Raw genomic sequence first — 21,897 nt, forward strand, 5'->3', positions numbered from 1 at the left:
CATTTAACACTCAATTTAAATCACAAAAAGAGAAAATCAAAACAATTTCTCACAACTTTTACTCCCTAGTGCAATGTACGCACAACAAAAACATATTGCAACTTGCATCGCAATTTTTTTGAAAAAAAAAATCAAACATTTTAGCCCGCAACAATCATAAAAAAGGCTCGCGAAATTCTGGTGGGACTGTCTAGTGACACATCGGTTTCATGCAACATATGCACCAGCCACCAGAGGGCAACCTCTCCCAATTACTAACAAACAGAGTCTTTCTGTTCTTTATGTAAGTTCGGAGCAATGTTTAATCCAACATAATTTGAGAAATCTGGGTATGTGACAGACTGTCATTCAGTAAGGTGGAGTGAAGCTCTGGCTGCTGTCAGAGTTGATTCTTTGGGCTGGTTGTTGGTACTCATATTTACCACCCGTAAGACCTGGGTTTGACCTGAGTTTCACCAGGCGTGGTTCTGGGCCAAGACCTGGGTTTGACCAGGTGTGGTTCTGGCCTATGTGATATTTTCTTTCAAATCCCCAGTGTTGGTTTCACTGTCTCATCAACCACTTAAATTTTGACACACTGTGTTCCCCCATATCTCTTTGTCTTATGGAGTTTTGTTCTCTATTATACATCTATGTTTTGGGTCATTCTACAGAAATGTCCACTTTTGTGTCCCTAGACTTTAAAGGGCTGTTGCATTTTAAAAGTCCTCAAATTTAGGGATTTATTTACATTTTAAGACAAAACAACATGATATTTGAACAATTATACCTTTTTGAACCACTTATGAGTCAGTTTTTCTTTTCAACCATTTGAGTGTTTTTCCAAGTATGCCCAAAAATGCCTGTCCTCGCTGTGAAACTACGGGATTTATTTCTTAATGGAAAACATATACTTTATTAACTCAACTGCAGTTACAGTGTGTGTCCATAAAGGTCCAATATATCACACAAAATATTTAAAAATACAATATTGCAAATAAATACAATACATAATAAATGTGTACGTCCCCAATATTCATGTCACTGGTGTTACCGTATGACAAAAGACTATTATTTTAATATACAAAGCCATGCTGATGACATCACAGGAAGTCATTTTGTTTCCTCTCTGAAGATTAATGAAAACAGACACATTGTAAGTTCAATGTCATTTTTCATTTTTTATAAATTTTATCATCTACCCTAAGATTTCCTTCGAAGCTTTAGTGCAAGTCACTGGTATGCCCTACTTTAATCTTTGGAAAATGAATATAGAATAATAAAAATGGATTCATTTATACATAATTCAGTGAGTAGTTCATGACTGTCAACATGTGGTTTGATTCCCTGTGGCAGCTACTTTGTAAAATAGGTTTGTTATGACAGTTGTCACTGGTGTTACCATCACTGGTGTTACAATCCTAATGGGTAACGGTACATAAAATCTTCAAATAAATGTACAAAAAAGGCAAATAGCCATTTAGGTGTACCTTATATATGTTATTATAGCCAATTAGTACAGCAATAATGTAGTATAATTTAAAATCCCAAAAAAAGATATTTATGTAGGAAAAATTTCCACCTGTCAAAAGTGGAAGTTTTTGTAGAATGACCCTTTTACCTGTTATCACTTAAACCTTAACTCCTCTTTTATCTGTGTCTGTTAGATTGAAATACACTCTACAATAAACATTTTAATTATTATTATTAGTAGTAGCATAAGTATCATTCTTTATATACACTGCTCAAAAAAATAAAGGGAACACTTAAACAACACAATATAACTCCAAGTCATTCACACTTGTCATAATCTCTGCATTTCGGTTGATAACTATTCCATATCTCCTTCTCCTCAGGTTAAGAGTCTGGGTGTCATCCTTGATAGCACTCTTTCTTTTGTTTCTCATGTTAATAATATCACTTGGTCAGCTTATTTCCATCTTCGAAATATAAATCCTCTTCGTCCTTCTCTTAATCATCACTCTACTGCTATCTTGGTTCATAGTCTGGTTACTTCTCGTTTAGATTACTGTAATTCTCTAAATTTGTAAAAAACCAAAGTCTACCTCAGAAAACCCTTCATAAATTACAATTAGTACAAAATTCAGCTGCTCGTATCATTTCACGGACCCCTACAATGCATCATATCACTCCTGTTTTACAGCAGCTTCACTGGCTTCCCATTTCTCATCGCATTAATTATAAAATACTCCTTTTAACTTTCAAAGCTCTCCATAATCTTGCCCCTTTATATCTTTTAGACCTCCTTCATATTGCTACACCAGTTCGCACCCTTAGATCTTGTTCTTCTATCTATCTCACTATTCCACCTGTCCGTCTTGCGACTATGGGGAACAGAGCGTTTAGTTGTGCTGCTCCACGCCTTTGGAACTCACTCCCAGCTGATCTTCGCAACACAGATTCATTACCACATTTTAAAATCAAACTTAAAACTCACTTGTTTAAAGTTGCCTATAACCTGTAAATTTTACTTGCACTGTTTCTTTTTTGTACTTATTTTTATTGTGTATTTTAATTTGTTTGTTAAATTAAATTATGTAAGGTGACCTTGAGTGCCAAGAAAGGCGCCATTAAATAAAATATATTATTATTATTATTTACTATTACTTTGTGTTCAGATAGGAAGCAACACTGATTGTGAATCAATTTTAACTGCTCTTGTGCAAATGGAACAGACAACAGGTAGAAATGAGAGATTATCAACTGATTTCAAAGATTTTTATTAATTGAGATCTAGGATGTGTTATTTTAGTGTTCCCTTTATTTTTTTGAGCAGTATATTTCTCTTGCATTGTGTAAAAACTTAGATCTACTAGTTTGACAGGATTTTTTTGGATTTAAAAAAACTGAACATGCCATCACATAGTTGTGGCAAGTACATTAACCTCAAGGTAATATATGTGAACAATTAATAACTTCAGCAGCAGTGTGAGTAATCGTGAGAGAGTGTGTTCAATGTGAGATCACAGTTTGATCACAGTGGGGCACAGATTTAGAATGATCTAGATGCAACATTCATGCAAGAGTTAATTCAAATTCATGCACTTAAATACATGGAGTTTTGGACAAGATATCTATACATGCGATCTCACAAAGTCCAGTCCTTTATGGATAAAACTAGTGAAGGACAGCTGTCTTGCTCATTGTTGTACAAAGGCTATTTGTAGGATTACAAACATATTGTTCTGTGAGGCAAAACTAGGCCAGCATTCTCTTCACTCATATCTCCAACCACACCCTTATATAATTATACTTGAGAGAAAAGATGGAAAACGTTCTACTCATTTCTAAACCTAATGTATTAATGTATTTTATGATGTGTCAGTATGGAATGTTGACGGGTAAGTGTGCTTTCATTAAACTATTCAAACTATGAACTGATCTGGATTATGTTTAAATGTGAATGTGTGCGCTGTATTTTCATATCTATACAAGTATAATTCAGCACTATCAAATGCGTACAGTGTATATAAAAGAAGAAAAGACCACCATATCTAAAACACCAGTTACCACAACATTCAAGTGTTCTTTCACCAGTCAGTATAATCTGGGATTATTATCAAATTCAATATGACAGATCATCACTTTCTTGTTCCAGTTATCAACAAATAGATTATATAAAAGCTGTTTCTGTAGAACAACTCAAAGGCAAATATCAGAATTAAAGATTGTCATCAGGAAAATGATCTGAGTAGTTAGGAAATCCCAGTGGCCCTGTAATCTGCTCAAAATCACATTTGTCTCACTACATTCTTGTTTGTTACTGCCCTCTTTCTGTAAAGTGCTGGAATAAAAGCATCAGTAAAGCTGCGTTTTATTCAAGGCATTTAAGAGTTCTTGCTCCTCAGATCTTTATTTTGAGAGTTGCAGGAGACTACTGAAGAGCACAAAATGTGAATAGTTAAAGTAAAGTTAAACAGCATATTTAAGTTAGTTAGATGTACTGTAGCTATATTTGCTAAATAGTGATCTCTGAGGTACACCTGTGGTAGCACTTTTACTACTCAGGTCACTCCAGGAGGCCCTAGAAAATGAAATATTAGAAAGCGTGGAGATCCATGGAGAGCAGGGTGACGGTTCATCTTGTGCTTGTGGTAATGGAGATAAAAGGCCCAATGGAGATAAGGGAAGTAGCATTGATGTCTATAGACCTGACAGCTCTGGGATGTTTAGGGTTGGGCTTGTAGTGGTGTGCAGTGTAGCAGTGCTGTAAAAAGTATACACAAATTATTATATAGAAGTTGTGTTTGAAATGATAAATCAGTCAGCAAATGTTAGAGGAGAAGATCTAGACTGGTTTGATCTGAGAGAAAGTAACAGCACAACAGGTATACAGGTAGTGGCGGTTGTGGTAGTAATGTATTGTTGTTATTATTATTATTATTATTAAGTAGTATCAGTACTAGTAGTAGATCAGATACTAGTATCTGATGTACTAATAAAAGTATCATTAGTATTTTTAATTCTACAATGTGTTTTCTTTGTATTTTTCTGGCTTATTCTCTACTCCTCATGGAACTGTGTGACTCACTGACAGATGTCACAACTCACCGCTGCACAGTTGTTGCTCTGCAGAAGGCAAAGGTGAATGGAGCAGTGAAGGTAGACCTTGGGGTAGTCGTTAAAGGCGAACATCTCGAAGGAGTATTGAGCGGTTGTGGAGACACCACTCTGAAGGACTTGTACTGTTTTATCTTCTGGATTAGGACACCTGGAAATATTTGGCATAATTGAAATGATTTTGAGATTTCTATCCAGTTAGATTAAACAAGAATGGACAATATGCATGAAAAGAAAAACAAGAAAAGGATAAGTGTTCCTTCTAGTGTTTGGGTGTGCTAACTTGTATGCTAATTTATGCTATATGTTATGTGAATCAGTTGGTTCAGCCTCTGGTTCTGGGATCTGTCATCATGCAGAGTTTAGTTCCAGGTTCACAGTAACAGGCCTGACTTAGTCAAGGCTTTCAGAAGCTCCTGAATGTTAGAGACAGGTGTGTTCGAGCTAATCTCTGCACCTTGTAAGTTTCTAAGAACCAGACTTGGTAGAACCAGACATAGCAACCCCTGCTATGGACACAGAAAGTCAAAGTGTCTTACTGTTTAACAATCAGGTCCCAGCGGACAGCATAGTCGGGGTCATTCTCAGGGGTGGCCCAACAGGAATCAATCACTGTAGCAATCTGACGACTGTCCACCCCCTGGACATACACTCCCACATAGACCCGCTGGTCCACCTCTACATATGCACTGCCATTATAAGGATGGGAGAAACCAGGATCCTGATAGGGAATCATCCTGACCTGGTACATCCCCAAAACACCTGGAAGGTTCTTGTATATTGTACTGTAGAAGAGTACAACCACAGACTGATTAGATTTACATTGACATCAACATAAATACTTGTGAGTATACTTTGTTAAAGCTATTCAACAGTTTACATCAGTTCGATTTCAGGACACATTTATGAGAGAGCCAGACAGTGGTCCATCTCACCTCTGCAGAGGGTTGAGGTCTTTTACCATGTTGACGGTTTGAGTGAGTTGGTAAATGCAGGAGAACCGTAATACCAGAAATCTTTTCTCTCTGTTAATGGGGATTCTAGATGGTTCAATACCACCCATGATTTTGTTCTCATAGATCAAGTGAGTACCATTGGCCTGTAGAGAATTGAATTTTAGATATTGTTAATCATTAAATATGTAGTACATTTCCATAATTCAAAGGATATTCAAAGTTTTTACACTTATGAATGGCCAATCTCTGTTATTCTATGACTGTATATGATATTGCAAGTGTTTCTGAAACAGCATAACTAGTGTTTCATGTACCGTGAGGTTTGTGCCACAGATGTGATCATCATTATCAAAATGGAAGACCAGTCTGCCATTCTGGACTGTTCCTCTGCAGCTGGGGTCACTCAGATGTAAACTGTAACCAGGGAAACCATCTTCAAAGAGCTGACAGAGGGAAAGGGATATGGAGCCGGAGCTGCCATCACACACTTCAGTAGCGTCTGGAACACAGAGTGGAGAAAAAGGTACGTAAGAAATGTTGATTAAATGTTGACAAACAGTACTTTGAGCATGTTTCCACATCAGTGCTTTTACCATAAGACTCTGGGTGGGGTCTAGGATGATGTTCATTACAGAAGCAGCCGTAGACACCATGTATGTCCCCACACCACTCATGCTCAGTGCAGTTCAGCTCATCACAGGGGTCCACCTTCACTAAATGGAGCGAAGATAGAATGTAGAGTCAAGAGAAGCAGGACTGGGCATTGTGTGTGTGTGTGTGTGTGTGTGTGTGTGTGTGTGTGTGTGTGTGTGTGTGTGTGATGCATCCAGGCCCTTGGAAACTCCAATACTCCAATGCAGCTTGCTCTGTTTGTTCTGATTTTGCTCTGTTTGTTCTGATTTTAACTACACTTTGAGGTTTCCTTGAAATGTAAAGTGCACTATAAATAAAATGGATTATTATTATTATTATTATTATTATTATTAATACTCAGGATTCTGCAACTTGGCTTACCAAATCCACCTCCAAGTATAAGCTAGCTTTATGGGTGGTGCAGCAGATTGTTCTTGTTACCACCAGCCACCACAACTTTGTGTGTGTGTGTATACCTGTAGTTGTTGTCTCTGTAGTGGAACTCGTAAGAGTGGTAGGTGTTGTCTCTGTAGTGGAGGTAGTTTGAGTGGTAGGTGTTGTCTCTGTAGTGGAGGTAGTTTGAGTGGTAGGGGTTGTCTCTGTAGTGGAGGTAGTTTGAGTGGTAGGTGTTGTCTCTGTAGTGGAGGTCGTTAGAGTGGTAGGTGTTGTCTCTGTAGTGGAGGTAGTTTGAGTGGTAGGGGTTGTCTCTGTAGTGGAGGTCGTTAGAGTGGTAGGTGTTGTCTCTGTAGTGGAGGTGGTTTGAGTGGTAGGGGTTGTCTCTGTAGTGGAGGTTATTAGAGTGGTAGGTGTTGTCTCTGTAGTGGAGGTCGTTAGAGTGGTAGGTGTTGTCTCTGTAGTGGAGGTCGTTAGAGTGGTAGGTGTTGTCTCTGTAGTGGAGGTAGTTTGAGTGGTAGGGGTTGTCTCTGTAGTGGAGGTTATTAGAGTGGTAGGTGTTGTCTCTGTAGTGGAGGTTGTTAGAGTGGTAGGTGTTGTCTCTGTAGTTGAGGTTATTAGAGTGGTAGGTGTTGTCTCTGTAGTGGAGGTCGTTAGAGTGGTAGGTGTTGTCTCTGTAGTGGAGGTAGTTTGAGTGGTAGGTGTTGTCTCTGTAGTGGAGGTTGTTAGAGTGGTAGGTGTTGTCTCTGTAGTTGAGGTTATTAGAGTGGTAGGTGTTGTCTCTGTAGTGGAGGTCGTTAGAGTGGTAGGTGTTGTCTCTGTAGTGGAGGTGGTTTGAGTGGTACGTGTTGTCTCTGTAGTGGAGGTCATTAGAGTGGTAGGTGTTGTCTCTGTAGTGGAGGTGGTTTGAGTGGTAGGTGTTGTCTCTGTTGCAGCATGAGAAATAAACAAATAAAAATGAACTCATTTTTATCTGTTGAATTGATCATAATAAACTGTATCATCCATGTTCTGATTCTCATTGTCTGCTGGTTATTGTATCCTTCCTTTGGATTGATCACAGGCTTTACATTGGTACACGTTATTCATTATATCCTTTTCCCCTGAGGCTGGCTTGATTGCTTCCTTTTTTGTTTGCGCTTTCTTGCCCATCACATTAATTTATGTACAACAAAGGCTAACATCAGTAGGGGTTTGTGTTTCGGGTTATGGATTAAGAGTAGGGTTTAGGGGTCGAAGATAGGGTTAGTTAGGGTGTTACATTTTCAGAATTAAACATTTCCGAGTTGATTTTCACTCTCAAAGAATAATTTTAACACTGTTAGATTTAAATGATGTTCAGTGTTGGAGTTATCTGACAGGGTTGACCAAATGAATGTTAATCCATCTAAATGACGACATGACCAAAGATGTCATTAAACTCTGCCCACGCATTTCATTTCGGCTGGAGAAAGTCTGCGCCATTTTTCTCTTGCTGAAAGATGTACACGGTGAGAGTTATTTATTTAGTCTTGCTGAAAACAATTTTAATTTGATTATGTGAAATGCATTATGTACAATAAATCACCCTCAAGGACTATATATTTACAAAACCTTGATGCCAGGGACAGAATAGCAAATGTGTTGAGGTGATTAGCACAGTTAATGTAAGCATACCAAACCTAGCTAAGTTAGACAGCAATCACCTTTGTCAAAGCTGGAGAACAACCCAAAACACAACAACAGAAGAAAACTGGCCTACTCCACACAGCACCTGATTGGCAGCTACAGGTCGACCTGGAGAAACAGCTGAAGTTCCCTCAGCACATCACAACAACAACCCTCCACCCAGATATGATCATGACCTCTCAGTATTCAAAACAGCTGTTCATACTGGAGTTCTGGAATATGTTCTGGGAAGAACATATTGAGGAGGCCAATGAGAGGAAGAGGGCTAAGCACCAGGAACTGGTAGAGGAGTGCAGGGAGGGAGGCTGGAGGGCCTTCTACGAGCCCATAGAGGTAGGCTGCAGGGTATTTGCCGGAAGGTCTCTGTGCAAGGTTTCGAGTCGCTTGGGCATCATAGGAGCAGCAAAGAAGCGGGCCATCAAATCCGCAAGTGAAGCCGCTGAGAAGGCCACCCGGGGCTTTGGATAAAAAGGGCAGATCCATGGACTGCTACTGGGATGCAAGTCGGGGCCTGATCACCCCCGGCTGGGTCGCCTGGGTGAGAGTGTATGATGTTGAGGTGAAACACCGTGAGGTGTTTCTAAATACTTAGCAAACTGGTAGGAATAGCTAGCTAGCTCTCCATAATTTGACAATGAGGATTAAAAGCAATGCATAATTATATTGAGACAATACTGGCCTTCAAACTAAGACCAATGTGTGTTTTTATACGCTGGGGTCTAGTTCCAGTTTTAAATGGTGCAGCAGTTATTGGCACTGGAATGGAACAGCATCACAGTTTATTGTGGAACAGGGAAAAACAAAATTGGTCAACGTCAATTTCTAAAAATGTTACCAGCAGTAAAAGGATAATAATGTGATTTCTATAGCCTAAACCACTGTATCAAGATGTATGTGGTATTATTAAGCTAGGTTATGTGTATTTATGTGTTGTGTGTTTCAGAATTAATGTGTGTGTTTATTTTAGGTGCAGGTGGTTTCCCCTAAGATGTAAAACTGTATTCTTGGACCTTTAGGGATTCCCTAAATAGGGGTGAGCGTGTCTTGAAGAGCCCCCATAAGAGGTGAGGGCTCCCCTTATATTTGGGGACTAGAGAACTCCAGTCTGGCCTGGTAGACACAGGAACCCTGGGTGGGGTAGAGTAATCCACTCTGCAATGAGCTTCTCATGAACGTTATGTTCCTCCCTCAGGTGGGCGTGACCCATTAGGGAATCTGACACCTGAAGGTCGTTTGTCTATCTATGTTTTGTCTATGTACCAGTTGACTTCTGGTTATTATTTGGATCGTCACTGGTTTTGCGTTGGTGCACTTTATTAATTAAATCCTACATTTTCATAGAGACTGGTGTGATCGCATCCTTCTTTTACTTGCGCTCCATTGCTAGTCACATCTGAGCTTAATTTCTAGAATAGTTTTAATATTCAAAGTTAATATAGTGTTGGATATGAAAGTTTGTACATTGTACGTTCTTTCGCAATTTTTAGTTCAACTTTGAAGGACCTCAGGAGAAAAAAAGCAAAAAAATGTATGGGGATATATTATTCTAATTAAAACATTTTAATAGTGTTAATAGCTAACAATTTAGGGAGTGACACTAACACTACTCATATAGAAAAAAAAACTAATAAATGTTATATTTTAAATCCCATAGTGTTACTTTAACTCTGAGTTAACAAAGTAACTCTCACCAAGTGTTAAATGTTTAAACTATTTAATTAAAGTGTTCATTTATATAATAAATCCTCAAAAAGTGTTAAAATTAACACTGGAGTTTTTGCTGTGATAGGGCTGTAAACAGCCCCTCTGGTAAGTCTGCAGGGTGTTCTATGTCAAATTTGGTTTTATTTAATTTAAGGCAATGCTGAATCCGATGCTTATTCATTTCCTGGAGACTACCCTGTGTGTTTTTGTGGTTGGTGATTCCAGCAGAGGAATTCAAAAATCTGTCACCTCATAGCACTAATTTTAGTTATCATTTTTTTTATTACTGCTGTTACAGTCAGCCAATCCTGGCTTTAGCAGACATCCGCTTAGCCTTCTCAATACAGTTTGATTGTCACGTTGAGGACCCTGGCCCCTCCCTTTTGGGCGTGTGTTTACGTCGTCTACGTCTCCTAGTCTACGTCTGTGGATCTCCGTGGTTGCGGTTATGTCTCGTGATTAGTCGTCGCACCTGTGGCTTGTATCGTCGTCACGGGGGGGCTAGTGTGGTTTGTCTACTTAATGTGCGTTCGCGCAGTGTCCTGTGCTCGTCGTTGTCTAGTGTTACACGTCTCTGTGTTTACATGTTCCATGTGCGCTTTATTGCGCAATCATTGTCGGAATAAAAGAGTGACGTCAGCTGGAAAAGAGGGATTCCGTGTCTCATCCTTCGCCACACTCCCACTGTCACATTGATTACATTTTCAATATCATAAATTGTTATGGATTTTGAAGCAACATTACCAGTTGTCTCTTGATCCACACGGAAAGCCCATCTGCCTGGAATATCCACATTGCTGTTGTGTGTGTCATTTTGAAATGAACCAGGAATTATGAAATAGTCCAAGTAATCTGTGTCATAACCTGCCTAGAAGTTCAGGAGAAAAAAGAAACCGTAAATTTTCTATGTGTGCTTCAGTATTTAGTGAGAAAGCTATCTTTTCCTACTAAAATAGGCTTACCTCTACTTTCATGTTGGTTGGAGCAATGTGTCCATAGTTCATCAGAATAAAGGAGAGTTGACCATCTGAAATCAGAACTACTTGGAATGATGTTTCCTGAAAAATAGCCATTTACAAAAATGTGTGTGGCAACACAAAACTTATATGACATTTTGAGAGAAAATCTACAGCTGTCCTGGTGTCCAAAGTTTTGAGAAAATTCTCTTACGGTGCCTTTGGTGCCATAGTAAGCTACTTTGTCCCATGTTGCAACAAAAGCCCATGTTGATGTGAATGTCAGTTTAGGGAAGTAGCGGTTGATGTTCTGGGTAGCCTCCTTGAGAACATTGCCACTAGTGTACTGTCGATAGTAGATTTGTCCATTTATTTGATTATTAAAATTTGCCCACAAAGGAGCGATGATGTTCTGACCCCCATTATCAGAGAACAGGTAAGGAGTGTAGCTGCTAGATGCATTGTCAAAGGTCAAGAACCCATTGTTGTTGACCTGAAAACCAATTTTGCGATGGAGAAAAAAAGGAAATTAGATTTCAGTTCACATTAAAATAAAGTAATTTCTTTGGAGATTAATCCAATTTTCTTTGCACATAGTTATGTCATATTACGAATATGTATTTACCAAACATACAATTTCATATATTAGTTCATTGCCAAATATTGTTTCATTTGAGAGTAAATTTTTTTGTGTGGACCATCAAAGCACAGACAATTCTATGAGGTACGAGACTGAAATGTCATCACCATGAAATCACGAGTGATTGCACAATGAGTAGTGAGAATAAATGATAGTGATTAAAGCACAGAAAGAGTTTTCAGATCATATTGCATATAGCAGGGGTGCTCATTACGTCGAAGGAAGTGTCGGTCGATCGCGAAGGAACGTGCGTAGATCGCGTGACATTAAAAAGTAGTAGATGAATCGCCCATCTGCACTGACGGTTGTATTTTGATTGACATTCATGGTAGCCAATCTGCAATCCGCTCAACAAATTATGTTCGCCACCTCACAACCCCCAACTCCCCCGGTAGATCTTTCAGACTTGGTCATCTTATAAGTAGCTCGCAAGCTAAAAACTTGTGGCCACCCCTGGCATATAGGGATCACATACACTCAAATGAGTCACAGCCCAACTGATGAAGAGTGCGACCATTTCTAATCACACTGAGACTGACTCACATATATTTGGTTGTACTTTCCTCCAAAGTATTTAAATGTTTTCAAAAGAGGAATGGCCGGTGAACTTCCATCATCTGACTTTCCAGTCATTTCATCATTATTCCCAAATTGATAGAAAGGCACTAGAAACAGATTATGTAAGCACCATGAATCAAAGATATTTAAATTTAACAATTAAATTATGAAAATGTAAGAAGAGTGGGAGGACTGTAATGTTTTTAGTACCAGAAGTGGAGACTGGAGTCACTGCCCCTGATGTGTGAAAAAAAGCAGTTTCAGGATTAATGTTAGTCATTCATTTTTTTGTGAGTTGTATTACACTGATATGTTCCTATTTTGACACTGAATGGGTCAGCTCAGCAGTTCTAACAACACCACTGCTAATTTACATTATGAATCCTTTTATTTAATTAATGCAATTCATAAGTCCTGAATTATGAGAGAGTGGGTCCAGCAGGTTCAACAGTGAGTGTGAGTAAGTTCTGCCATCCCAGACCCAGTCGCCTCCAAGCTTACTTTTCAGCTCACAGACTTAACTGCTATTTTTTATTCCCTAAACCATAAAATCCATTCTGGCCCATCCAGTGACTAAATCCCCACTGGCACAATTCATGCATTAATCATTAATGACTTTATGGACTTTAACTTTCATATTAGCTATATAGCTATTATATACCTATTATGTAATAGCTATTAGGTAGCTATATAACATGTTTCAGGTAGATATGATCCCACAACCTTTTCTTTATCATTTACTGCTGCACAGTAATATCTTACTGTGTATCTTACATATATTACTTACTGTCTCACAATTACTTACCATTTAATGTCATCAGAAGTGCCAGTAGAATTAGGAAACGCATTGTGATGATCTGCTCTTAACACTATCTGCAAGACACAGACCAAAATATGCCTGATACATTAGGATTAGGGACTACAGACCAAAACATGTCTGGAAAAAATAAATGTCATATTTAAAAAGGTTTTACAACTTAATTAAACACAAGATATATATCTCATGAAATATCTATTGACTTTTGAAGAACAATTTTTGCCGGTCCTTAATTCCTTAATATTAATAGGTTCACAAAAGCATATTTGTGGTTACTATAAATTCTTTATATTTGGGTTGAATAAATAATATATAATACATGATGTGAATTATTTAAAGCTAATTATGCATTTATAGTTTCTGTGGGAAGTTGCAGTGATTATTAAGAAGCTCCAGTGTGAAAGATAACTAAATGAGTGGTGCTTACCAGAGAAATGTCTGCAGGGTCCTCAGTAGCCTCTTCTCTCTCACTCTGTCTCACTCTCTTCAGCAGTCGTGTGTGTAGTGATGATGCTACTGTACCTGCATCTACTGATTCATTAATACGTTTCCGTCACATTTATACCTCTGAACAGGTGATGACTGTATTATAAGGAATTTTTATATAGGGCTCCAAGCCAGTTCAGAGAACATTTCATTTTCATTTTGAACATTAATACATAACAACCAGGAAACATACATGCATTCAGTCCTTCAGTCAATATATCTGTCAAGCACTTATTCAAATGGTTGGCCAGTCATTATTCCAGTTATTCAGTCTTTCATTTAATCTGAACAGTTCTGCTGGGGTAGTGTGGTAGCATTGTAGGCATTCCACAAAAGGAATGAATTTCAACTGGCTAAATCCCACAACGATGATGCGTCAACTATTAATCAGTGACGACCTGTAAGTGAGTGTACTGCTTCAGGGGAAGGTGTAGGACAGTTTCCTGTGAAAGGTTTAGATGTGGTGGAATTGTTTTAATATTACAGCACTGCAGCCCTGATACAACCAGAAGAATCTCTGCTGCCACTTGCTAGGAGAACCACTGCAAGTCCTACACTGTTACACACAATGTTGCTCCACTCAATGTTGCTCCACTCAATACTGCACCACTCAATGCTGCACCACTCAATGCAATGTTGCTCCATTCAATGTTGTTCCACTCAATGTTGCTCCACTCAATGCTGCACCAGTCAATGTTTCTCCAATCAATGTTGCTCCAGTCTGTGTTTCACCATTCGGTGCTGATCCACTCTTCACTTGCAGGCCCATAGCCAGGGGGGATCAAGGGGTTCGTTCAATCCCCCCCCCCCCCCCCCGCCTCCCCCCGTACACACATGCCCCTCAAGGTATGTAGGCTATTCAATGAATTAATTGTTAATCTCTGTTAATAATTGTGAATATACATCAAATCTTAATTTACAATATCACATCCAGACTAATAAAAAAAGAAAAGTAGACTCAGAGAAGTGAGGAGTAAGAAAAATTGTTATTGTTTCTCTTTACACATTTTGTTCAGACTGTTTTACATCATTCCAGTAGGTGGCGGTAATTCCCCCATTTCTGTTGTTAGCTAGTGGAAAGAATAAGAATCAGGGGATTAAGTTACTTGAAAAATGGGTAATAAAGAAGACAAGGAGCGAAAACGGAAGAAATCGGCAGAAACACTGTCCCAAAACATTGGTGACTTCAAAAAAAGGCCCAAAATCGGTAAGCTGCTGAGTGCAGGGTTTCTATTTCTTTACAACTCCCCTGCATTAACAGTGCCGGGCCCGACTTAGCCCAATAGTATATTGTACACATGGACGTAGTTTTGATTTCATAAGTGGGGGACACACAAACAGGGGGGGCCAAATGAAATTTGTTGAGAGGGGGGGGGGGGTGGCGGCGAACGAAATCTGTTGAGCGGGGGGGGGGGGGGGGGGGGGGGGGCTTTTGGCGAAAGAAATTTGTTGAGCTATTTAAGTATTTGGTTTTGACTGTAAAAACTGGGGGGGACCAAAACCGGCTTTTGAAAAAGTGGGGGGGACATGGCTTCGTCGCTATTTAAATATTTGTTTTAACCATAAAAACTGGGGGGGGGGGGGGGGGGGGGGCAAAACCGGCTTTTGAAAAAACTACGTCCGTGATTGTACATGTAACACCGGCAGGGTTGCCATCTGTCCCGGTTTTCCCGGGACTGGCCCGGTTTGTCCCGGGTTTCCTTCTTTTTAATATTCGGTCCCGGCAAAAAAAATTTCATTTAATGTCCCGGTTCTCACTAGGTTAGTTCAAATGACTGTTTCTGCATACTTTAAATCTGTCTTTTTTTTCTCGCTGTGTCCATTTTACACCCCCCCCCCCCCGTCAAAAATTTATACTCGCCACCCCCCCCACCCTGTGTCAGTATAAGTGTCTTTGCTTTTTGTCAGACCTAGGTGGCAACCCTAAACACCAGATTATTAGTGTCATTATTCAGATAACTCCAAAGTCTGGATTTTAGTTGATTTTTAAGAAATGTAGGTTAAGTGACAATAACATTCAGTCACTCACTTTGCAATGCTGATGATCAAGCTAGGGTGTATTTTACTCTCAACATGCCTGTTGCTCCTAAGGCCATAGTAAATAAAATACAGTATAGAGGTGTAAAAAAGAAATATTAAATATGGAAATATTTTTAAATGTATTATTTTGCTGTATTTATTCAGTGGGTCAGCATTTGGAGGGTGAGCTATCAACAGTTAGCAGCAGTGAAACAGCTTTGGCAGGTAACAGTGCAGTGGAAGACCAGAGAGATGCAGCAGCTACTGAAGTGGCTGAGGATGTGAGAGTGAGACAGGCAGCAGGATGTGAGAGTGAGACAGGCAGCAGAATGTGAGGTAGCCCAGCCAAGCTCTGTACTGCTCTGACAGTCACCTTGGATTTTTCATAGATGCAACAAAATCTATTGAGGAAATAGCACAGGCTGTGTGTCAGATGTCTGATGACCAAAAGTACAATTTGCTGAAAAACCACGTCAGACCTTCGAAAATTTTCATTTTCCCAACTACATTCATTGGTGGGTGCAACAGGGCATTCAGGTATGACCGGTTTGGGGAGCATGGATGGTAGCTGGTTTACAGCATAACTCAACAGTTCGCCGAGAATTAATTATGAGATATTAAAATACTAAAATCTGAATATAAAAAACTATTTTAAAATGGTCTGTATCTTTTCCACACATAGCCTGAATTGTCATGAACAACCTCTGAAATATTAGTGCCAGATTCATGCAAATGCAGTTTTGGAGTTCTACCTTGTCACTAAAAAGGGCCTAACTGTTGAGTTCAATGTTGTTTGTGTACTCTGTAGAGCCAGAAAAGAGCTTTCAAACAGCATCAAAACCATCTGTTTGTAATTTAAATTGACATAATCAAGGTTGAATGTGTAGTGCCCTACCCTCTTACTTAAAACGTACGTAGGAACGTTTGAGTAACACTTACATTTATATCAAATTTATGTTAACAGTGGGGAGCACCAGACGAACAAATAAGGACAGCAAAAACGGACTCACAACAAACTTATAATGAATAAAATATGTCTAAATTAAAAGGTTTTAAGTGTGCTCGTGTATTTAGGGGGCATTGGAGTAGAGAGCCAAATTAAGTCCACTTTTGGGGGGAAAAGATCCCCCCCATCACAATGCTGGCTACGGGCCAGACTTGGTGTTTCTTCACTTGGTGTTTCTCCACTTGGTGTTTCTCCAGCTCCACAGTGAGAATGCAGCTTTGTTTTCTTTGCCTTTCTCACTCACAGCTATGATTAGTGATCTAAATGGAGCTTCAAGGCTCTCCTGAAGCGCACACGCCTCTCGTGTCCTGCCATAGTCACAGGGACTTTTCTCACATACACTGTGCAGATATCATCAGGACATTTGACTTCTACCGTATTGCAAAAGATGAACATCGGCCTCAACACTAAATGTCTGTTTGATGACTCACCAATCTTATTATTTTCTGAATGCGACAGACATGTATCAATGTTTTTGGTAGACGTGGCCCATATATGGGTATAAAAGGTTAAGTAGATTCCTGGAATCACAAGGTTTTTTTAAATAAAAAATAAAAAAAACATTTTATGAAAAAAATGATCTATTTAAGCCTTTAAATTAATCGGGTAATGTAACTAAAACCTGTCCTAATTTGTCATCGAAAACAGGCAGGTATTAACCAGGAAGACAACATCAGGCAATGAAACAGTTTGAAATGTTTTGAGGCAGAAACAAAACTTCGCAATGACAAATCAACAAGTTTAAATGGAGCAGGAGAAAGTATTCGACATCAGGCAGAGCAACTGTGAGGCTTGTGTGATCACTCGAGGGATTCTGGCAGTGTCGTCATTGATGCAGGCGGAGGTCGTGAAATGTAAAGGTATGTATGTCCTTTTTATTCTTTCTTCTTACATAATATGCACGGTATTATAGCATATCATATATTAATGTCAAGGCATTTTTTTCTGTTCCATCAGACCCGGCGATCCTGGCTGCTTGGCGTGGCGTACGTTGGTGTGGCATATGCTGGGAGAGTTTGGCATTTTTGCTCACTTGGCATCATTTAAAGTTAAGTTATGGTAAGTAAAGTCAAAGTTTAATCAATAATTGAGGAGCATAATATTATTAATTACACATAGAGTTACTAAAACAGGCGACCCCAGTAACACTAGCTGGTTAGCTTTCCTGGCTAGGTGTTGTGAGGATGCCTGACTAGCTAGCATGAGAAATTAGAAACGAGTGGATGAAATGAAAATTCAATATTTTTACAAATTTAGATGTTCGTTCGTTAAAAATTGTTGGCACTGTATACAGAATGTACAGTATTTATGGTGTTTGCTTTTCCTCTTTAGACACAAAATCACACAACAGGACGCAATGGACACGATGGCTAAACACCTCAAGTATGCACCGGAGAGGTTGTGTGGTGGTTCTCAGAGAAGAAATTTACAGAGAGAATAAAAAAAATAAAATTGTTCTTTTTTCATTATGGCATACAGTTTTTTTTTCATCTCTCCCATGCAATTTTGAGCATCATGAACATGAGTTTTGTAGCTTATTCTAGGTTGAATGTATGACGTTGAAACGACGTTGGCATATCAACGTTGATTCGAAATGCCTGCTGGGAAAGACCAGTGTTGACAGACAGGACCCACATATGTGTGCAAAATGTTAAATGTATTCCTGTTATCACAAGGTGTTCATTCAGATTAATGTCACCTTGGCAGCTTTCTCAGGAATGTTCACCTATCATACCACAGAGAATCCTGTCAGGTGAGATTTTATGTTTCATCAATAACCAATAGATATTCAACATCCTATTGCAATTTCAAATGCCTTTCAAAACAAAAACTGTGAAACTAATTTAAATAAATATTATTTATTAAATTGAAAGAAAAATCTTTCAGCATTTTGTTTTGTATTCTAAGTTGACTTGTTCACAGCATATCTAGTTGTAACGCTCTGCGTGAGGCAGAACAGGGAGGCGGACACAAACGCTGAGGAGAGGGAAATTTATTCAAGGGAATTCCAAACGGACAGGCATGGGTCATACCAGGAGGGCAGCCAGAACAAGAAAGGTAAACAGGCATGACTTACAACAACACAGAGAACAGACAAACCAGGCAGAAACACACGGGGAATAAGGAACACTAAAACACCGACTGAGCGACTTGACGGATATCACAGACTGAAGAGACGAAGCACGAACCAACTGAATGAACAAAACAACCGATAACTGACTAGGGGAACACAAGGACTATAAATTAGGTTTGCCCCGATCCGATATTTGGATCGGATCGGCCGCCGATATTAGCAAAAAATGCGTATCGGTATCGGATCGGCAGGCACGAGAAAATGCCGATCCAGCACACCTTCAGCACACGAGCATAGCGTCTCCCCAATTTAGCCTGGCGGCATCTCCTAACCATTAGGACCGCCATGTAAATTTGAAGTTATCGGTTAAAATGTCAGTTGTGTGGGATTATTTTACCTTAAAGGATGACAAAGACGAAGAGGTAGAGTGCAACATATGCCACAGTAAAGTCAAGCGTGGTAGTAAAGCTGTAAGAACTTTTAATACAACCAATCTAATCAAGCATTTAGCGAAATACCACCATAAACAACATGACGAGTTTCTAAAGAAAACCGAAGACAAAAAGAAAGGTCCTACACAACTAACACTGGCAGAAACGTTTGAATTGAAGGGAGTGTATAGATGGGGATGGAGCAGCAAAGTGTGGAGTAGAAGGCATTTTGCTTTTAACACTAGAAGCGCCGCGCGTCATTTACATACTTATACCTAGAAGCGTGGAGGGCCGGTCATCTGACCGATTTCACCACCTCCTACTAGCGCCGTGTTGTTTTCACCTACTTAAAGCGCGCCTCGGGCGGTCAAAAGACCGCTGAGTCTTTACACAGGGGAGCTGGTACTGACACATAATTAACGCTAGATGGCGTTTTGCACAAAAGGAAGAATGAGCCGCCCAAACAAAATATTCGTAATGGTGACATTTGCACGTAACGTCAATATGTTAACAAATTAATGTGACTAAACCTTTTAGAATCAGTGCCTTGTGACCTTGTTCTCAGTAGCTTTCCCATTGTCAGTTTTGTTTAGTTTCATATTGCATTTCCTGGTTTGTGCGAAAACGTAAATGCAAAATATAGTTTCAGTTTTGTTTCTTGGTTAGTGTAATAGTTTGCTTGGTTAGTGTAATAGTTTGCTTATTTGTCTGTGTGTTATTCTGTTGGCATATATGTCACTATATTATCATGTTCGTTCGCCACACCACTAACCCACTGGCCCGTACCCCCACTGTGAAGCGTTCACGTCTTTTGTCTTGCTAATGAAACAGACTGCGCTGCAGCCTTCCACCCCCACATCCACAAAAAGCTTGTTCGATACTCAGAGTAGCAAAGTGAAGCCCGTAGACCGAGCTAAAGCAAGTTTGTTTGTATACTCAATGTTACGCCATTTCAAGTTTTAATGTCTAAAAGTTGTGTATGTTAGTGAATTGTAGGCTATGGTGAACATAACAAATCTACAAATAAATGTCTATAATGTTTTGTGTTAGACAAAGAACAAAAAGCATAAATAGGCAAAATAATTACAAAAATATCATTATAAAAGGTAGGCTATGTACCTTTGCGTAACAAAATGCAAAATTATTAAAATGATACGGATGGCTTCACGAATATAGTTGCCTCTGTCCTCTCTAATGTTCACTTTTTTATCTTGCCGTATTGTGTTGCCGTTTCAAATGAAGTGTTTGATCGGTGAATAGCCGATGTGTGATCCCACGTCCTAACGACCGTGTTATCACCGAGCGTTATCACCATTCGGTGATTTACATGTATCGTATATTGCATAAGTTTCGTTCCCCACCTCAAATTAAGTTCCATTTATGTAGTGAATTGTGAACTTGAGAATAAACCTCCGCCGCTGTGGTTAATGTTCATGCACTGTTTGAACAATATTTATTAATTACAGCCAGGTTTTGGAGGTTGTAGAACACAGCTACAGGCCAACAACGGGTGCATCCCGTCTCTCTTTAGCGTATATTGCATAAGTTTCGTTCACCACCTCAAATTAAGTTCCATTTATGTAGTGAATTGTGAACTTGAGAATAAACCTCCACCGCTGTGGTTAATGTTCATGCACTGTTTGAACAATATTTATTAATTACAGCCAGGTTTTGGAGGTTGTAGAACACAGCTACAGGCCAACAACGGGTGCATCCCGTCTCTCTTTAGCGTATATTGCATAAGTTTCGTTCCCCACCTCAAATTAAGTTACATTTATGTAGTGAATTGTGAACTTGAGAATAAACCTCCACCGCTGTGGTTAATGTTCATGCACTGTTTGAACAATATTTATTAATTACAGCCAGGTTTTGGAGGTTGTAGAACACAGCTACAGGCCAACAACGGGTGCATCCCGTCTCTCTTTAGCGTATATTGCATAAGTTTCGTTCACCACCTCAAATTAAGTTACATTTATGTAGTGAATTGTGAACTTGAGAATAAACCTCCACCGCTGTGGTTAATGTTCATGCACTGTTTGAACAATATTTATTAATTACAGCCAGGTTTTGGAGGTTGTAGAACACAGCTACAGGCCAACAACGGGTGCATCCCGTCTCTCTTTAGCGTATATTGCATAAGTTTCGTTCCCCACCTCAAATTAAGTTACATTTATGTAGTGAATTGTGAACTTGAGAATAAACCTCCACCGCTGTGGTTAATGTTCATGCACTGTTTGAACAATATTTATTAATTACAGCCAGGTTTTGGAGGTTGTAGAACACAGCTACAGGCCAACAACGGGTGCATCCCATCTCTCTTTAGCGTATATTGAATAAGTTTCGTTCCCCACCTCAAATTAAGTTCCATTTATGTAGTGAATTGTGAACTTGAGAATAAACCTCCACCGCTGTGGTTAATGTTCATGCACTGTTTGAACAATATTTATTAATTACAGCCAGGTTTTGGAGGTTGTAGAACACAGCTACAGGCCAACAACGGGTGCATCCCGTCTCTCTTTAGCGTATATTGCATAAGTTTCGTTCACCACCTCAAATTAAGTTCCCTTTGTTTTGATTTGTGTGTCAGCTTCACACAACTCAACATTCAAAACACAGCTTAGGTGCAGTCTTTGCACATTTGCCACAGACCAGTCGCTTACATGTCTGGCAGATGTCATACGTTTTGTTCCCTGAACATCTGCCGACTTGGCATTGTTTTCTTTTTGAGGGCGGGCAAGGAGCTTCAGGTAAAATTCGCTTTTGTGCCACTGCCCTAGCCGCTTTCGCCATTTTCTGCTGTGCACACAGCTCCTTTACCAACTCGAGAATAAACCTTCGTCTGCTCAGGTTAACGTTCATGCACTGTTTGAACAATATATGTGCATTTATTGCAGCCAGGTCTAGGAGGTTGTAGAAAACCGCGACAGGCCAACGACGGGTGCCTCCCTTCACCGAATACAGTCGTGCCATTTGATCCATAACATCAACGCCACATT

The 21,897-nt window shown here is 39.4% G+C and overlaps 1 protein-coding gene across 1 annotated transcript; it reads right to left on the minus strand.

Annotated features, from left to right (window-relative positions):
- Positions 1–2,746: 2,746 nt before the first annotated feature.
- On the minus strand, positions 2,747–13,407 carry LOC143517693 (uncharacterized). Its single transcript, XM_077010439.1, has 14 exons — positions 13,313–13,407; positions 12,874–12,941; positions 12,279–12,305; positions 12,054–12,175; positions 11,085–11,363; positions 10,877–10,972; positions 10,659–10,782; positions 6,626–7,468; positions 6,110–6,229; positions 5,831–6,015; positions 5,496–5,659; positions 5,100–5,345; positions 4,552–4,711; positions 2,747–4,207 (listed from the first exon to the last, which is right to left on the minus strand). Exons 2-14 carry the CDS (start codon positions 12,914–12,916, stop codon positions 4,079–4,081), a joined length of 2,538 nt encoding a protein of 845 aa, XP_076866554.1. The 5' UTR covers positions 12,917–12,941; positions 13,313–13,407; the 3' UTR covers positions 2,747–4,078.
- Positions 13,408–21,897: the final 8,490 nt, after the last annotated feature.

Source organism: Brachyhypopomus gauderio, chromosome 6 (assembly GCF_052324685.1).
Source record: "Brachyhypopomus gauderio isolate BG-103 chromosome 6, BGAUD_0.2, whole genome shotgun sequence".
Classification (NCBI taxonomy): Eukaryota; Metazoa; Chordata; class Actinopteri; order Gymnotiformes; family Hypopomidae; genus Brachyhypopomus; species Brachyhypopomus gauderio.